Raw genomic sequence first — 14,986 nt, 5'->3', positions numbered from 1 at the left:
AGGGTTTGGAAGATGCTTCGACTGCCACAGTCCCAAACAATAAATATTCAATCAGCTTTCAGAGCTATCCATGTGGCAACTTTACAAGCACTAAATGCACATTTTTTGTAATGTGCATATAAAATAGGTTGCTGAATCAGTAGGTAAGTAACCTGTTTTTTTCTGCTGAGAAGATGTTTACACACTCATTTTTATTTAATACTGCTGCTTAGGATATAGGAAATAAGAAAAATAACATTTCTGTTTATCAACCTGCAATTAAACTCACTCAGTACATTATTAAGTGTTTGATAAACAAATCCTGTTAATTAACAGGCTCATATATTTGTTTCAAAGCTGACCTTCAGCTTGTTCAGAAATACAAGCTTGAAATTATGGACTTTTCTTAGAAATATCTGCAGGAAGGTACCTCTTGTGTCTTCAGGTAACATCTCCTGCTATAGAAATCTCTTGCTATAATTTTTTTCTGATACTACAGTGTTCCAGTTAAAAGCTGGCTATGTTGATGGCTTGTTAATGTATGACTTTTTTCCACCCTGAATTTGATAACAGAGTGTTTACTTTTCCAGTGTTGTCCTTCGCCTTAAATAGCTCTTTTCTTCTCCCATATTTTAGAAGGATTATATCAACAAGATGGTTGGTTGGTTGGTTGGTTGGTTGGTTGGTTGGTTGGTTGGTTGGTTGGTTGGTTGGTTGGTTGGTTGGTTTGGGGGTTTTTTGTTTGTTTGGGTAGGTTTTTTTGTTTAATTTTGGGTTTTGTGGTGTTTTTCTTCGAAGCCAAACAAGCCATGGTTTTTCAGTCTCTTAGGCTTTAAACTCCCATTGCTTTTCTGCAGCTGTTCTAGTTTGAATCAGTATTTCCTAAGCACCAGAGCCATGTGCATGACACTAGTTCTTCCCCATTTCTCTTGGAATACTCTGACAGATATAGCTGCAGATCACATTTGTCTTTTACAGCTGCTGCATACTGGTGACCCAAAGTAATTTTGATACTCCCAAATCTGTCACCTTCTCTGATATTCCCAGCTGCTAAGCCAAATTATAGCAGACTTTATTTATTATTAGTTACCAAGCTAATAGAGTTGCACACATTTACTGTAGTAAAACAGTAGTAAAACCAAAAAAGAAAAGAAAGGGGATTTAAAGGTTATGACCCAATCTGATTTCTCAGCATACCTGTGCTACACAATTTTTCTTAGGAACCTGAATTTACAAACCGCATTGTAGAAGGAGATCTGGTTTTATTTCAAAGATTCCCACGCAGGCTACTGTTTCCCCTGGCACAGCTGTCACACTGCTTTTCCTTCCTGTTAGACTACAAGATCTTGTTTCAAGATAGAATTTATCCAACTTCCAGTAAGCTAAATAGGCTGAGGTTCTTTATCCATCTCAACATTTGGGTTTCAGCCCATCAGTCCCTTTTTTGGATCTACCTTAAACTGTGTTGTTGTAACCTCCTCCTAGAAACATGAATGGAGTAATCAGACACAGTGATTTAACCGTGACTGTACCAAAGCTGTGTACAGTGAAATTCTGCTTGTAATTTCTCTTCCAGTGTATGGGTTGCCTTGGTTCTTTTGTTGACAGTGTCACGCTGTGAACCTTATGATGGTCCCCCAAATTCTCCTCAACACATTCTGCATAGATGAATCCTGCATTCTTTGTTCCCAGAAGTATTGCCTCCCTCCTGTCTCCATCAAATTGCATTTCTTAGATTGTGCCTGTTAAAGCAAAGTGCTGTGGCTCATTCTGTAACAGTAACTTGTTTTCCTCCTGATTTACCACCCACCATTGTGTCATCTGCAAGCAAATGTTTTACACTAGGTCTAGGTCAGAGGTGGCCAGCTGACAGCTGAGGGGACATTTCTGGGCCACGAGACAGTACTTTTTAGTCCTCTGGAATGTGCTGTACTGCTTTGCATTGAGAAACACAAGTAACTAAAAATGTATACTTGAATACTAAAATTGACACCTTTTTTTCCTGTTTTCAGGGCATAGTGTATTACTTAAGTGACATCTTTATTTAGCAATTGACCTAGACTCTGCTAAACTTTTTCTTGTAACTGGTGGTTTTCAAAAATGACTGTATTTTCTGTAATTCTGCTGACTGTTGCTATTTCATTCATTCTTTGGGGTTTTCTTATACTGTCACCTACACTTCTGTTTACTTATTCAGTGTCACTTTTAGTTCCACAATACATAATTTGAACTTCACATGCTTGTCTCTTTCTAACCGCAGTGAGACTAACAGTGATTCACTGTTACTCTCTTCAAATGTGTTCTAGCTTTTGAAAAAAACTCAACATTATTACTATTGGATGGTTTTGGAAGTAAGATCTTACTACCTAATAATAAACAGCTGTGCCTGGATTGACTTACCAGGTGAGAAGCAGGTATATTACCCTTGGCACCAAACAGATTCTGTTGTCTCTCTTCCCTCTCTTGTGGCACTATGCTGTATCAGACAGATGCATCCAGAGCTCAGAAATACGAAGTTTGGTGTCTATCTGATCATACTTATGTTATCTCCAAATTCTCTTGTTTACCACCTGGGCTCCCAGCATCACCAAGCAAAAAGATTGTGGCTAAAATGGGCTTGGTAATTATTATATACTTAGAGGCTCTTTTATATATTTGAGGAATGAGATCGTGTCTCATTATCATCATCTCTCTTATAATTATGTTAAATCTCTTCAGGCTGCTCTTACTAGTGTTTCTTCTAGGAGGCTGCTACCAGAAATACTGAAATGCTGGCTGCCAGGTCTGCAGGTTCCTCCTGTCCAAAACAGCTTTCCCAGGCATCAAGAAAGTAAACCTTCCTGGTGTTGCACCATTCAGAGATTTTACTGTGTCCTTGTCCTCATCATCTTGTTGTCAAAGTGGACTACTGCCATGGTTTTGCCTGTTACTTATTTTGCATCATGGATCTGTGCTATTTACTGAGCTATCAGAGAAGCAGTTTGAAACCTGTGCAAGAAAAGAGGCTTTTCACTATGTGATGTAAACCCCTATTTAGAATTCCAGTCAGAGTAGTTGTGTATTATCTCCACAGGGCAGTACTCCCCAGGCCAAAATTATTATGGCATTTAAGAAGAGTTATCTTGAAATGGTATTTTGATTTTGTTCAGCATACCAGATTAAAGGAGCTCTGGAGTGGTAGGAAACTTTACTTGTTATACACCTTGTATATAACTTTGTTTTTTGGGAGACTATTAATTTTGCTCAATTGCAAAGGAATTGTAAAACATATTTGCTCATTTTTAGTAAGACTTCATATAGGATAACACCACTTTACCTTTCTTCAGAAAATTATAAAAACCTTTCCATTTCTTTGTCCTTCTCCATACTTTTCTAATTGAAATTTTTTGCAGTCAGAAGAGTTAATGTCGGGTGTTTTAAGGTCTTCTGAAGCAAATGTATTCATATAACAAAATAGTAGGGGTTTTTTGCTATTTTTTTGAGTTTGGGTTGGGGTTTTTTTTAATATCTGATACCATGTCAGTCAGGATTCTTGCATCTTACTGGCAAAGAGATTCTTTAATAGAAACTTCACTGATGCCTTTGTTCCTTTTGTTGTGGCCTGGAGCCACTTTCCTTTTCCATACCTGTCCTAAGTGCCATGAGGCAAATCATGCAGTCATCTTTTGGTTCCAAGACTGCTGTTGATTCAGGATAGAAATTTTTTATTTCTGCTTTCATTTTTACCTCCCTTTGTCTACTAAACTATCAGAAAAGGTATTTGTGCTTGCACATTCTAATGAATATTGATTAGTAGCAGAAAACACTTTTTAAACATGGATTCATCAATTGCATGCAGATAAAGCTGCAAAGGTGTCTGTTATCTTTCTTTCTGAATAAAATAATGTGGTTCTCTTCCCTTCTGATGTAAATTTTCACATCCAGGCTTTAAAAATCTCTCCAAAGAGCAGAAAGCATCACTAGGAGGCTTGCAGCACTTAATTTCTTTGGAGTCAGAATTCCGAAGACAAAAATATTTTAAGTTTTTAATCCTTCCCATTGAATTGTAGTCTTGTATCTGGCAGAATTGGAAACTAATCTTTAGGTGGTTGCATATGAATGTATTTTTCAAAATCAGTGACTAGCAACAGAAATAACAGTCAGGAGGACCTGAAATGAGAAGACCTTGTATGATGAATTAATGAGTCCTCCTCAACAAGAGAAGGCTGAGACAAGCTCTTACCAATATATATGTCTGGAGGGAGAGTGTCATGAGAATGGGATCTAATCAGAGGGAGTAGAATTGACTCAAGAAAGTCTTCCTAGAAAGAGGTTTCTTTCTTTCCCTATTAAACTTGTAAGGAAAACTGTTTCTTCTAATATTTCAGAACCTTGTTGAAGGGCTCTGTTTAGTATTTTATGCCAGTTCCTACATGGTGAGATTAATCCTTTGAGAAAGCCATGCTGTAAATTCGGTAAATTACACATGACTAAGCATGACAGACCTTTTGGCTGTGCAGAAACACATAGCTTCAACTTTCCTGTGACTGTGTTCAGAAAATTGTGGAGACCATCCTTTAGGAAAGCATGCCACTGCACGTTTTCCCATTTAATGTAACCTTTCTCCCATTGCTTGCAAATAGAAAAGTATTGTTAAAACTGAGTCAGTAGTTGGTATAATTTAGCCTACATGTTATCTCATTAGGCTTTGAAAAAAGTGTGTGGTGGTTTGCAAGCAGCAAAGCCATGTGTTATTGAGGTTAGGAAGGTAGTTACATGTTTCTGCTTTCAGAACTTTGATAGCAGGGATTTCCTCTTTAGATAACACTGACATAATTTATGGAACCTGCTTTGTAAAATACGCATAAGGGTCATAGTATTATCAGGAATGAAATCTTTGTTGTTGACTGTGAAGCAGAATAATATAAGTCAAATACATGCTGTGCAAGAGGAGTGCCTGGCCATACAGTCACTTCCCTGACTTTAGCATCATCTCAGGAGTGGGTGTTGGTACATTAAAGTAGTGTAATGGTCTGTAATGATTCTTCTGCATTCCCAGCCCTCCTCCCAAAATATTTTTTGATTCATTCTCCTTAATATCTTGTTACCAATAGGTTAATGATCCTGCTATGAGGGGAGGCAATCTCTTTCCAAACCAGCTGCCTGGAATGGATATGATAAAGCAGGACGGAGATGCAGCACGGGTAAGAAATGGGGTACAGGCACGGCAGAACTATGAATATACTGAGGCTGGAGCGGGTACGGTACCTTTTTACTTACCAAGTTGCAAGTGTCCTGGATAACAGTAATTAATGTGAGGGAGGATTGCTCTGTAGACACAGAGAGGGAGGGAGGGAGGGACAGACGGACGATGGACGGACAGACTGAGAGCGGCCGAGTGATGCAGGGGAGGCGCCATCTAGCGGCGCCTCCTCCTGTGCCGGGGCGCGGTTAAGTTCTCTGCTGTTAAAGAAGAGGAGTTTGAGTAATAGGGGAAATTGGAAATATGTGTCTGAGAAGTTAATAACATTAGTGAAAATGAAGAATGTGAAAGTACTGAGGCAGAAGTAACCATACATATATATTTTATTGTATCCCTGGTTTTTTTTTTTGTATTCCTATGTATTTAAAACTTCCCAGAAGCCAGTTCTTCTCACATCTTCATCTTGCTCATATAAACATACAAATGTCTGTCTCCAAGAGGGGGAGATCTGTACATAAAGAGTCTCTTCTGCAGCCATTTCCTGGTCACTTTGATTAATAAAAAGATGCAGTGTATTCTGCTCTAGCAGAAGTTGTTATATACCAAGGCATTATTACAGAATCATACATTGGTTTGGGTTGGAAGGAACCTTAAAGATACCTAGTTCCAACTCCCTGCCATGGACAGGGCACCCCCTGCCTTTAGACCAGCTTGCTCAAAGCCCCATCCAACACTGAATACTTCCAGGGATGAGTCATCCACAACTTGTCTGGGCAGCCTGTTCCAGTGCCTCACCACATTCACAGTAATGAATTTCTTCTTATATCCAATCTTGAACTACTCTCTTTCAGTTTAAAGCCATTACCCACTGTCCTGTCACTACATGCTGTGGTAAAAAGTCCCTTTCCAGCTCTCTTGTGGGCCTTTTTAAGTACTGTGAGGCTGCTAGAAGGTCTCCTACTTAGTGCATTCCCTAACCAGTTAAATTTCATGTGCTCAGAGAAGCCTGGCTGTCAGAGAAGAGAATCCCAAGTACTGCTGAGGAAAGAAAGGGAATAAGGATGTTGAGACAGAAGCAGACTAAAGGAGGAGGTAGATTTTAAATAATTGTCGAAGAGAGTGAATGTGACAGAAAGGGTACAAGAGATTGTGGAGAGAAGTCAGGGTGCAGGTGGAAAGAAATGAGTGGCATGACTTTTGGCAGGGAATCTCTGGGGTGTAAAATTATAATAATAGAGTCAGTGCCATGATAATGAGAGGGACAGTAGCAATGCATAAGAGAAGCTTTGTTTCACCAAAGGAAAGCAACTTCTTCAAACCTCCCAAATTATTTTGGAAAGGTACATCAGACTGCACTTTGTGATTTTACATTTATTCTACTAATGTACCTCTGACTGTCAATGAAAATGCAGTTTATATGCACTATAAATACCTTTCACTGAACTTTGAACTGTAATAGAGGTTAAACAGCTGCTTTTTTCATGCACCTGAGCCATAAACTATTCCTACAAAGCTTTTTTTTTTTTTTAAAGAAAGTTCAGTCTGTGTAATTAATGGGCAACTTCTGCATTACATAATTTTTTTCAAGTTGCTGGTATAGTGGGAGTGTTTATTTAGTATCTCTCTGGAGATACTGTTTCCTAAATGTCCACCCTGAAAATAAGGACTTATTTGGATTTTCACTTTTGTTTCCACTTGAAAGACCACTAACAGGGTCCCTGAACTACCTCTCAGCATGTTAGAAAGAGGAGTCAAAGTTTAGTTTGTCCATATTAGTCAGGGCATGAGGGGATGTGAGTGTGGTGTCTCTGTGCTGTGATGAAGGAAGGAGGAGCCACGATCAGGACTCAGTACTGCTCATAGCCAAGGAGCTCCAGCTGCACCAGCTAAATGGGAATAGGAGATGTACAAAACTTAGGACCTTGCTTTCCTGCTTTGCAGGATAATTCTTGACACTGACTTTATTTGTCAGTAAAGCTACATTTCTAGGCATTGTGTGAGTGCAGAGGAAGGTGTGGTAAGGTCCAAAGCACGGTGTAGGCAGCTTCTAGAAGGCAGCCTAGCACCATGCACGTGGACTGGTGAGGAAGCTGCCTACCTACCAAACGGGGCCGTCCTCATGCGTGACAGGAAGCTGTGAGCAAAGAGCTGCTCCACAGCCAGAGCCACGGGATGTGAGTGAAAAGCAACCCCAGGGGAGGAGGAAAATGGATTTGGCTGGATTGACTCTCTGACCTGACTGAGCACCCCATGGGAGCAGCCATTTACAAGGAGAGGAAGACAGAAAGGCACAGATTGCAGCCACTGGAAGGAGTAGTCTTAAAACAACTGTGAAAACCACATCCTGATGTTTTTGTGAATAAGAAAGAAGATAATCAACTCAGCTGAAACCAGTTTGTACTATATTTGTGTAAAGACATCACAAGGGTGTTGAGGTAAAAAATGTCTCTAGGGATCCGTAGCTGAAGCTGGCTTTACTTCTTTATTCCCTTCTTCACTATGAGTCTTGGAAGGGAAAGTGAGCCAGAGCAGTTGTTTTCTTTGACAGTGATGCAGCACTAAAAGAGATTTTTGCACATATTCTGAGAATGAAGAATGAGCCTTCTTTTAAACCCTATTGCTATGCCTTCAGCTGGAGTTTACAAGAGGTGGATGATCTTGAGTTATTATAACATGCAGCATAATTGGAATGACCTAAGGATGCAGTGAAGTCAAACCACCACTGATATCAAAGGAACTAAATCACTGGTCAGTTGTATCAGTGTACACAAATAATAGTTTAGCTTTATAAATTCCAATTAAATTTCAGGTGCAAAACATAACAGTAATGCACGGTTGATAGTGGACTCCAGCATCCCAGATCTCATTGACCTGTCCATCCTCACTATCACTATCCTAGCAGGAAGAATTCATTTGTTTTTACTCCATTTCTCTTCTTTTGCAGAAATATTGCTGACCCTGAGGGTGGTTTCCTCCTTTCTTCAGCTGACTGGGCTCACAGCCCCAAACCCTTACCAGTTTGAAGAGCTGTGTCTGTTTGTTGTGTCCCCGCGGAGCTGCCAGCCCTGGCAGCTGCCTGCTGCTAACAGGACTCAGCCCTGCCTTCCCGAGGGGAGCCGGGGGTCGTTGCCGAAGAGCAGCCTCTTCTTTGACAGTCTGGAGCTAGCGTACAGACATTGCTCAGTCTGTTCACTGCATTCACCTTAGTGCAACTTAGATCTCTCCTGCAAAGTAAATGTTGACAGGCAATTTTCATAAACCATGTCAGATTGAATGTATTTAAATGTATGTATTTAAGGAAAAACAACCATGCTCTTGTTCTGTTTCTGTTTAGTTCTAGACCTTGGGGTTTTTTTTGCTTTGTTTTCCCTGGCTTACACAGTCTGGTGCAAAGGATTCAGTTCTGTCTGAAAACTGGTGTTTTAGACTAAGGCCTGCATTTTGGGGCGGAGAGGAGGCATGGAGGAGGGCATAGAAGCAACGTCTGGTACATTTAGAGACCTCCAACAAGCATGTTCCACTGACAGCAAGTCAGAGAAGATCAACTGATGCAGAAAACTATACAGACCAATTTTGAATGGGGTTAAAGTTGTGAAACAGATGAAAATTACCCTGTGAGAGGGCTGTTTATAAGGGGTGATTTGGTTGGGTTTTGTGGTAGTGTTTATGATGCAAGTCATTAATCCGAACATACAAGTTGGTTACATTCTCATTTAATTAAATTCCTAACAATCAGCAAATCTGTTTTTTTTTAACCTGGCTCTCCTGACCTCTGTCATCTTACTCTTTCTAATAGAATTAAAAAACAGGTTACTCCGTTATTTCCTTAGGTGTGTTTCCAGCAATCTGCACAGAAGAACTGGCAGAACTGGCTGCCGAACAGCAGATTTCAATGGTAATGCATGTAATGATTATGGTAGTGGCAGAATTGGTGCATAATATCAAAGATACCTGCTTTAAAGCATGATAATTTCTGGTTTCCATCCCCTTAACAATTCCTGTAATACCTATAGCAGAAATCACTACAGACTTCACCACTATCATGTTTCTGATTATTTTAAAGCGGTGTGGACTACGAAGACATTTTGTAAGGTACATAAAATCCAGTTTATATGTAAACAAGCAATAATTTAAGTTGAAAACTTAAGTGTTTTACTTGTATAATTTTTGTGAGATATACATGTTGTGAAGTTGATTCCAAATGAGGTACTTCAGTATTAAATTAGATATCTTCTTAGCCGTGTGTGTCTCCTGGAAAAGTGTTTTGTAAAGGATCACAATGCCTTGATTAGACCTAATTTGTAGGCTTGAGACTTCTCATTTTCTAAGCCTTGTGATTCTGCTCATAATACCAGTTAATTAACCTATATTATATGCAGCCACTGTAGGAACCAGTTCTTGATTTTTGTATGTTTATATCCTTTCGTAACAAATCTTAAAAAAACTGTTACTAAGCAGGCCACTATTAAGGCGTGTTGGTTTTTTTCCTTGCCCACTGTGGTTTGAATTATCTTTTACTATACTGACATCACTTTCTGAGGACTTGGAATATTAAGAAATTGATGAATTTGACCTGTTTTCTTTCTGCTGATTCCTAATTGTTTAGGAATGGTGTTCCCTAATTTAGTGCTCCCACTGAGACTCTCCAAACCGTGAGCCTGCTTGCTCCCCCTCCCTCTTTCCCTGTGGAGGACTGGAGAGGGGAATTGGAGGCACAAAAGGTAAAGATCATGGGTTGAGATAAGAACTCTACTGGAAACAGCAATGAGATAAGAAAACAGTTACAGCTACAGTACTAGTGACAGAGGGTGCAAGAAAGAGACAAATGGAAACTCGCGACATGCCCGATGCTCCCTCCGCCACTGCGCTGATCCAGAAGAGAGCCCTTCTCCTGGGAAAAGACTCCCTTCCCCACCCCGGGAGTGATGTGAGGTGTTATAGAATAACCTCTGGGTCCTAGCCATGCCCTCTCCTGGCTTCTGCAAAAGTTAACTCTCTCCTGGCCGGAACCAGGACACTAATCCACAAACTTTCTAACCGGAATGCAAATTTTTTGATGAAGTGTAAAATGCAATGCATTTTATAATATCTCATCAGCCCTGCCTTTTGGAATTAAAAGGTTTGTCTTGTTGTCATTTAATTTGTTTTGGTATTCAGGTGGGAATTCAAATAAAATAGCAGCTATTCTATGTTAAGGCTGAGGAAAATATGACAAAGGACTTTGTCCTTAAAGAAGACAGTGCCACCATTTTGGAGAAGCAACACTTTCTCAGCTGTCACCATTCTGTTGCCGAACTCAAACAGAATGCTTAGTCAGCTGAGCCATTCTTTGACCTGCTGATGGGAAACAATAACCATCAGCCCTAACCTCCACAGCCTCATTACCACAACATTGGTCTTGAACTTGCATTATGTATCTGACAAAAAAAATTACTTATATACAAAATGTATAAATTTGAAGGAATTAATTTCATGCACCACAAAGCGTAAATGAGTTTAAAAATAATTTTGTTGCTATTCCATTCTTTTTTGGTTCTTAACCATAACCTCTGCAGATAGATTATTCTTTTTCACAGTGGAAAAAAATAGTTTAAATTTGTCCCATTTCACAACAGACCTGCAAACCCTTATCTGTAGTGATTATGAAACTTCATCATCCATTGCCATTTTGAAAGAAAGGAGATTGTACCTATCACTTTGGCTCCGTTTGGGTTCATTGTGACTTTTGTCGTCTTCTAAGTAATGAAAGAGAAAAGTGAGTGAAGGAATCTTCTGATCATATTGATCACTATAGAAACAAAAAGCCAAATCAATTCCCTTCATTATCAGTATTTTTCATCCTGTATACAGTAAATTTGTTGGAGAAAGTACTTGGAATTTGTTTTAAGAGAACAATTAATCAGTGTTCTATTTACATTATTAAATGTGAAAGGCGCATAATGTGAAAAATAAGCATATATACATGGTCGTACGACCCGTTTAAGTGTTCATGTAATGTGGTGAGTTTAAAAAGTGAAGTGAGCTGTTTTGCTACAAGGAGTTAATTTGTACTCAATCCTTAAAATATTGTCCCACACCGGTATCCCTTTGGGCCTGTATTAATTAAAAGCAATGTTTTTGCAGTTTATACAATACATTTTTTAATCTTTGTTTAAAAGCGGAATTCATATGGGCTTAACAGATTAAATGGGTGGCACAGCTCCACTTGCAGAACCCAAAGATACACAATCAGTTTTGAAATGCAACTTAAGCCATTAATTGTTGGTGTGAATTTAAAAGTTTTCTAGTATTTGTATGGTAGTATGCTGCCTAAGAGCAAAAGCATTCTCTGCACAAAAGAAAATTTACTGTAGTGGCTTTGATTTTAATTAGAATTTTCTCCCTGGTGTTTCTTTGTAGACTAAAACAAAATCTTTTAAGTTTCTTACTACAGGTAAAAGCTATGTGCAAGAACCTCAAAATGCTAAAATCTAGCATAATGCCTTAGATCTGTTTTTAAGTCTTGTATATTCCTACATAGCTGTCTGATGTATTATATTTGTATAGTGAATTGTGTACAATTTTGGAATAAGTGCATCATCACTTAATCTTTATGTTGTTCAATAGAGATGATGGACACATTTCTTCAAACATTTACTGTCATTTAATTTTTTTCCCTTTATGTCATTTGTGGGTTTTATTTGTACAGTTCATCATGAAGTTGCATCTGAGATGTGTGTATATGAAAAGATTATACAAGGGTAAAATTAAGCAATATATAAACTATGGTTCTTCAGGAGAAAGCTTACAGTGTTTCAGGTTGTGATTTATTTTCAAAACGGAGTTGACTCTGAACATCACTTTGTTCACCTGCATTGATGTTTGTATTTCTAGTGTTAGCAGTTTATGCAAAGGTAGATATATTCAGAGAAATTTTAAATACATTTATGCAAGTTAATATTGCTTTGCTGATGCTATTTGCTTATTTGATGTTAAATAATGCTATTGTAAATAAAGAATCCTGTTGTTATTGCATCATTTAATAAATTTTAATGCCTTCGGGTTTTACATGGCTTTAGAGATTTCAACAGGTTTCTTTTGTGTCTTCTTTTGTTCATAGAAGGGTATAAGAAGTAGCACTAAAGCACTGGAGGGTAGATGGATTGCTAGGTCTTAAAAAAGCAGCAGGCATTGGTAACAAATTGAAATTCCAGCTAGTTACTACTGGCAAGTCCTTTCATCTTTTCAGGGCTGTATTGACTGAAAATGTTTATCATATGGCTTAATATGAGAACAGTTCATTTTGAGTACTTTTTTTTATCAGCCAGGATGAAACGGGCATCTTTCATGGCAGTGTCAGCAGAGGTGGACCTCAAATGTGGAGATGAGAAGAGTTACAGGCTTGTTCTCCTTGCTATGCCAAATGGTGGATTTAAGACAGTTGAAAAAGTTTGATTGGTCAATTAAAAAAAAAAAAAAGGTACAAGAATGCTTGTAGCATTCCAGAATGTACAATGTAAAGAATGATCTTATATTGTCTCTGGGAAATGGATGCGGCAGAAAAACTTCTTATATCAAAAATTTTAGAAATTAAAGTTATTTTAAAGACCTTCAAACACTAGTAACCTTTTGCCATTCCTACCAAAACAAGGCTTATCCTGCAGTTCTCTTATTTTCAGCAAAATTATGGTGATATGAGGAAACTAATGCAAGGAAAGGAAGTTTCTTCCCAGTGTGGAGTCGGGAGCAAGCAGTAGTAAGAGACAAAATGTTTCCAATGGGAGCCTTGCCTTTAGACATTCTTATAGTTAATTAATATTGATAAGAAGATAGAAAAGTTTTAGCTAAAACTCCTGGCATCAAAATATGATGAGCTAATGATGACCTCTGATGTAACTGGCTTTATGAAAGAGAAGTGCTGCCTTTTACTTTCTAGATCAGGCTTTGTTGACAGAGCCAAGGACATGAGACACATGGACAAGTTCTTCTAACCTGATGTCATGACCAAAGGAAAAGTGACTCTGCCTTTTGAAGGTCCTTCTCATGGTAAACTGTGCATTGAGTCCTGCAGACTGGACTTTTCACAGGGATAGAACAGGGGTGCCTGGCAGTTATTAATTGTTCCCCAGCTTGTTGCTCACCACTTGCAGTTCTTTATGTGTGTTCAGTGTAAGAGGAGGACTACATGTTGTGCATGCTTGGGTTCAGCTATGGCAAGGGCAGAGAGCAGCCAGTGGTATCAGCCCTCTGCCTTGGTTCTTGGACTGTGAAATGTGGGGATAGAGATGCCAAGTGCAGCCTGAGTGGGCCTCTTGACTGAACTCAAACCCTGTCTCCTGGAACAGGGATCACAGTGAAACCTTCCTGATGGATTTGTTCTTGTCCCGAAGAAAGCAGAACTCAGAGCAGCCTTGAGTGATTCTGTTGGCCATGTGCATGTAGTGAATATATACGCCTTGTGTAATATCACCTTTTTGAAATCCCTGCTGGCACTTCAGCTGAATTCCAGCTTTTAACACAGGTCACAGAGCCACAGTAAGAGGTCATACTCCTAAGTCAGCTAAAAGAACAAAGAATGAACACAAATTGATGAAGTCCTTAGGAGATGTAGGTCAGGAAAGGTCCAAGTTGGAATTAGTGTGAGTGAACCTGTATGAACAGTGGTCCTTCAGAGCTGGGCATTGAGCTCTTTGCCACTTCAGGACAGGTTCTTGGGATGTCTCTCAGCTGAAGAAGAAACCACACCAAGAGTTAAAGACTCAGGTGGTGTGATGGACCCCTTTAAACCTCAGACAGGTTCTAGTCTGAGCGTCCTTTGTTACTGCTGCTAATGACTCCAGCCAAAGCCGGGGTGGTGGGCTTAAGCCAGATGTTGTGACCAGGAGGAAGCCCTTATATATCTTGTTTCTTCTCTTCAGTCTCTTGTTCTGTATACTTACATTGGGGATGATAAAAAACCACACTTGATTGCATTACAGGGTTTATGTTTAAGGAGCATTTTGGAGTCCAGAGGCTGTAAATTCCCCAGTTTTAGTGGGTTGTATTTTTCAGTTTGTGTGAGGAGGACAGAAAAAGAAAAACAGAATCTCTGAATCTCTGATCAGAAGTTTGAGAGACACACAGGAGAAAAAAACAAAAAAAGCAAAAATAAGATCAAGTAGAGGATCTTAAAGGACAGTTATAGAAACATTTGATGGTGGCTGAAACAGAACATTCTGCCTGAAAGGGTGAAATCTGACAGCTATACCCTGGAGTGTGACCAGAATGTGGTGGAGCGCTCAAGGGACAGTTGTGTGAGTGCTCATGTTTGGTGCATCCAGCTGCACCAGCCAGCAAGTAAAGGACCTGAAAAGCTCAGTGTGAGAGCTGAGACTCTGGGCAGGGATACTGGGCAGGCAGAAAGGCTGTGCCCAGAGCAAGGCCACCCATGAACCAATGTTTGTGCACCTAGAGAGGGAGGGCATGATGTGCTTTCATCAGTGAACACAGAGCTCTACCAGTTAAAGAAGAGGTGGAAACAGCTGAATTTGTCTTACATGGGTACCACAAGTGGGTGCAGTTGAGGTTAACGCCTTGTTCATGGCAATCCATGTGACTGAGCGTGTCAGTGTCCTCTCTGTGCATCCTGTGTCTGTGTGTCTCTGGCATTTGTGCTCAGCTTTGCTGCTGGGTGAACCTGCAAACCGTGGCTGCTGTCGTTAGACAAATGCTGCCATCGTTCTTACGCACGAGGGAGGGTGGGCAGGAAAACCCAGAGTCAGCCAGTGTGATTGTCAGGAGCACAAGAGGTCACTGTGTCCAAGGATGCTCAGATAATTCCCTGCTCCAATGGAATGAATGCCCTGT

At 39.6% G+C, this 14,986-nt stretch overlaps 1 protein-coding gene across 4 annotated transcripts in view; it reads left to right on the top strand.

The window, feature by feature from the left end:
• Positions 1-12,228, top strand: part of NCOA2 (nuclear receptor coactivator 2) — a 188,357-nt gene extending 176,129 nt beyond the window's left edge. For all 4 annotated transcript variants that reach the window (XM_059862013.1, XM_059862005.1, XM_059862021.1 and 1 more), the window contains 2 exons: positions 5,073-5,162; positions 8,106-12,228. In XM_059862013.1, coding sequence (XP_059717996.1) covers positions 5,073-5,162; positions 8,106-8,117 — 102 coding nt within the window. In that variant the 3' untranslated portion in view covers positions 8,118-12,228. The remainder of the gene's footprint in view (positions 1-5,072; positions 5,163-8,105) is intronic.
• The last annotated feature ends 2,758 nt before the right edge of the window (positions 12,229-14,986 follow it).

The sequence above is a fragment of the Haemorhous mexicanus genome, chromosome 1 (assembly GCF_027477595.1).
Source record: "Haemorhous mexicanus isolate bHaeMex1 chromosome 1, bHaeMex1.pri, whole genome shotgun sequence".
Lineage (NCBI taxonomy): Eukaryota > Metazoa > Chordata > Aves > Passeriformes > Fringillidae > Haemorhous > Haemorhous mexicanus.
Note: the sequence above shows the minus strand (reverse complement) of the source record. Positions and strands in the feature narration are given on the sequence as shown.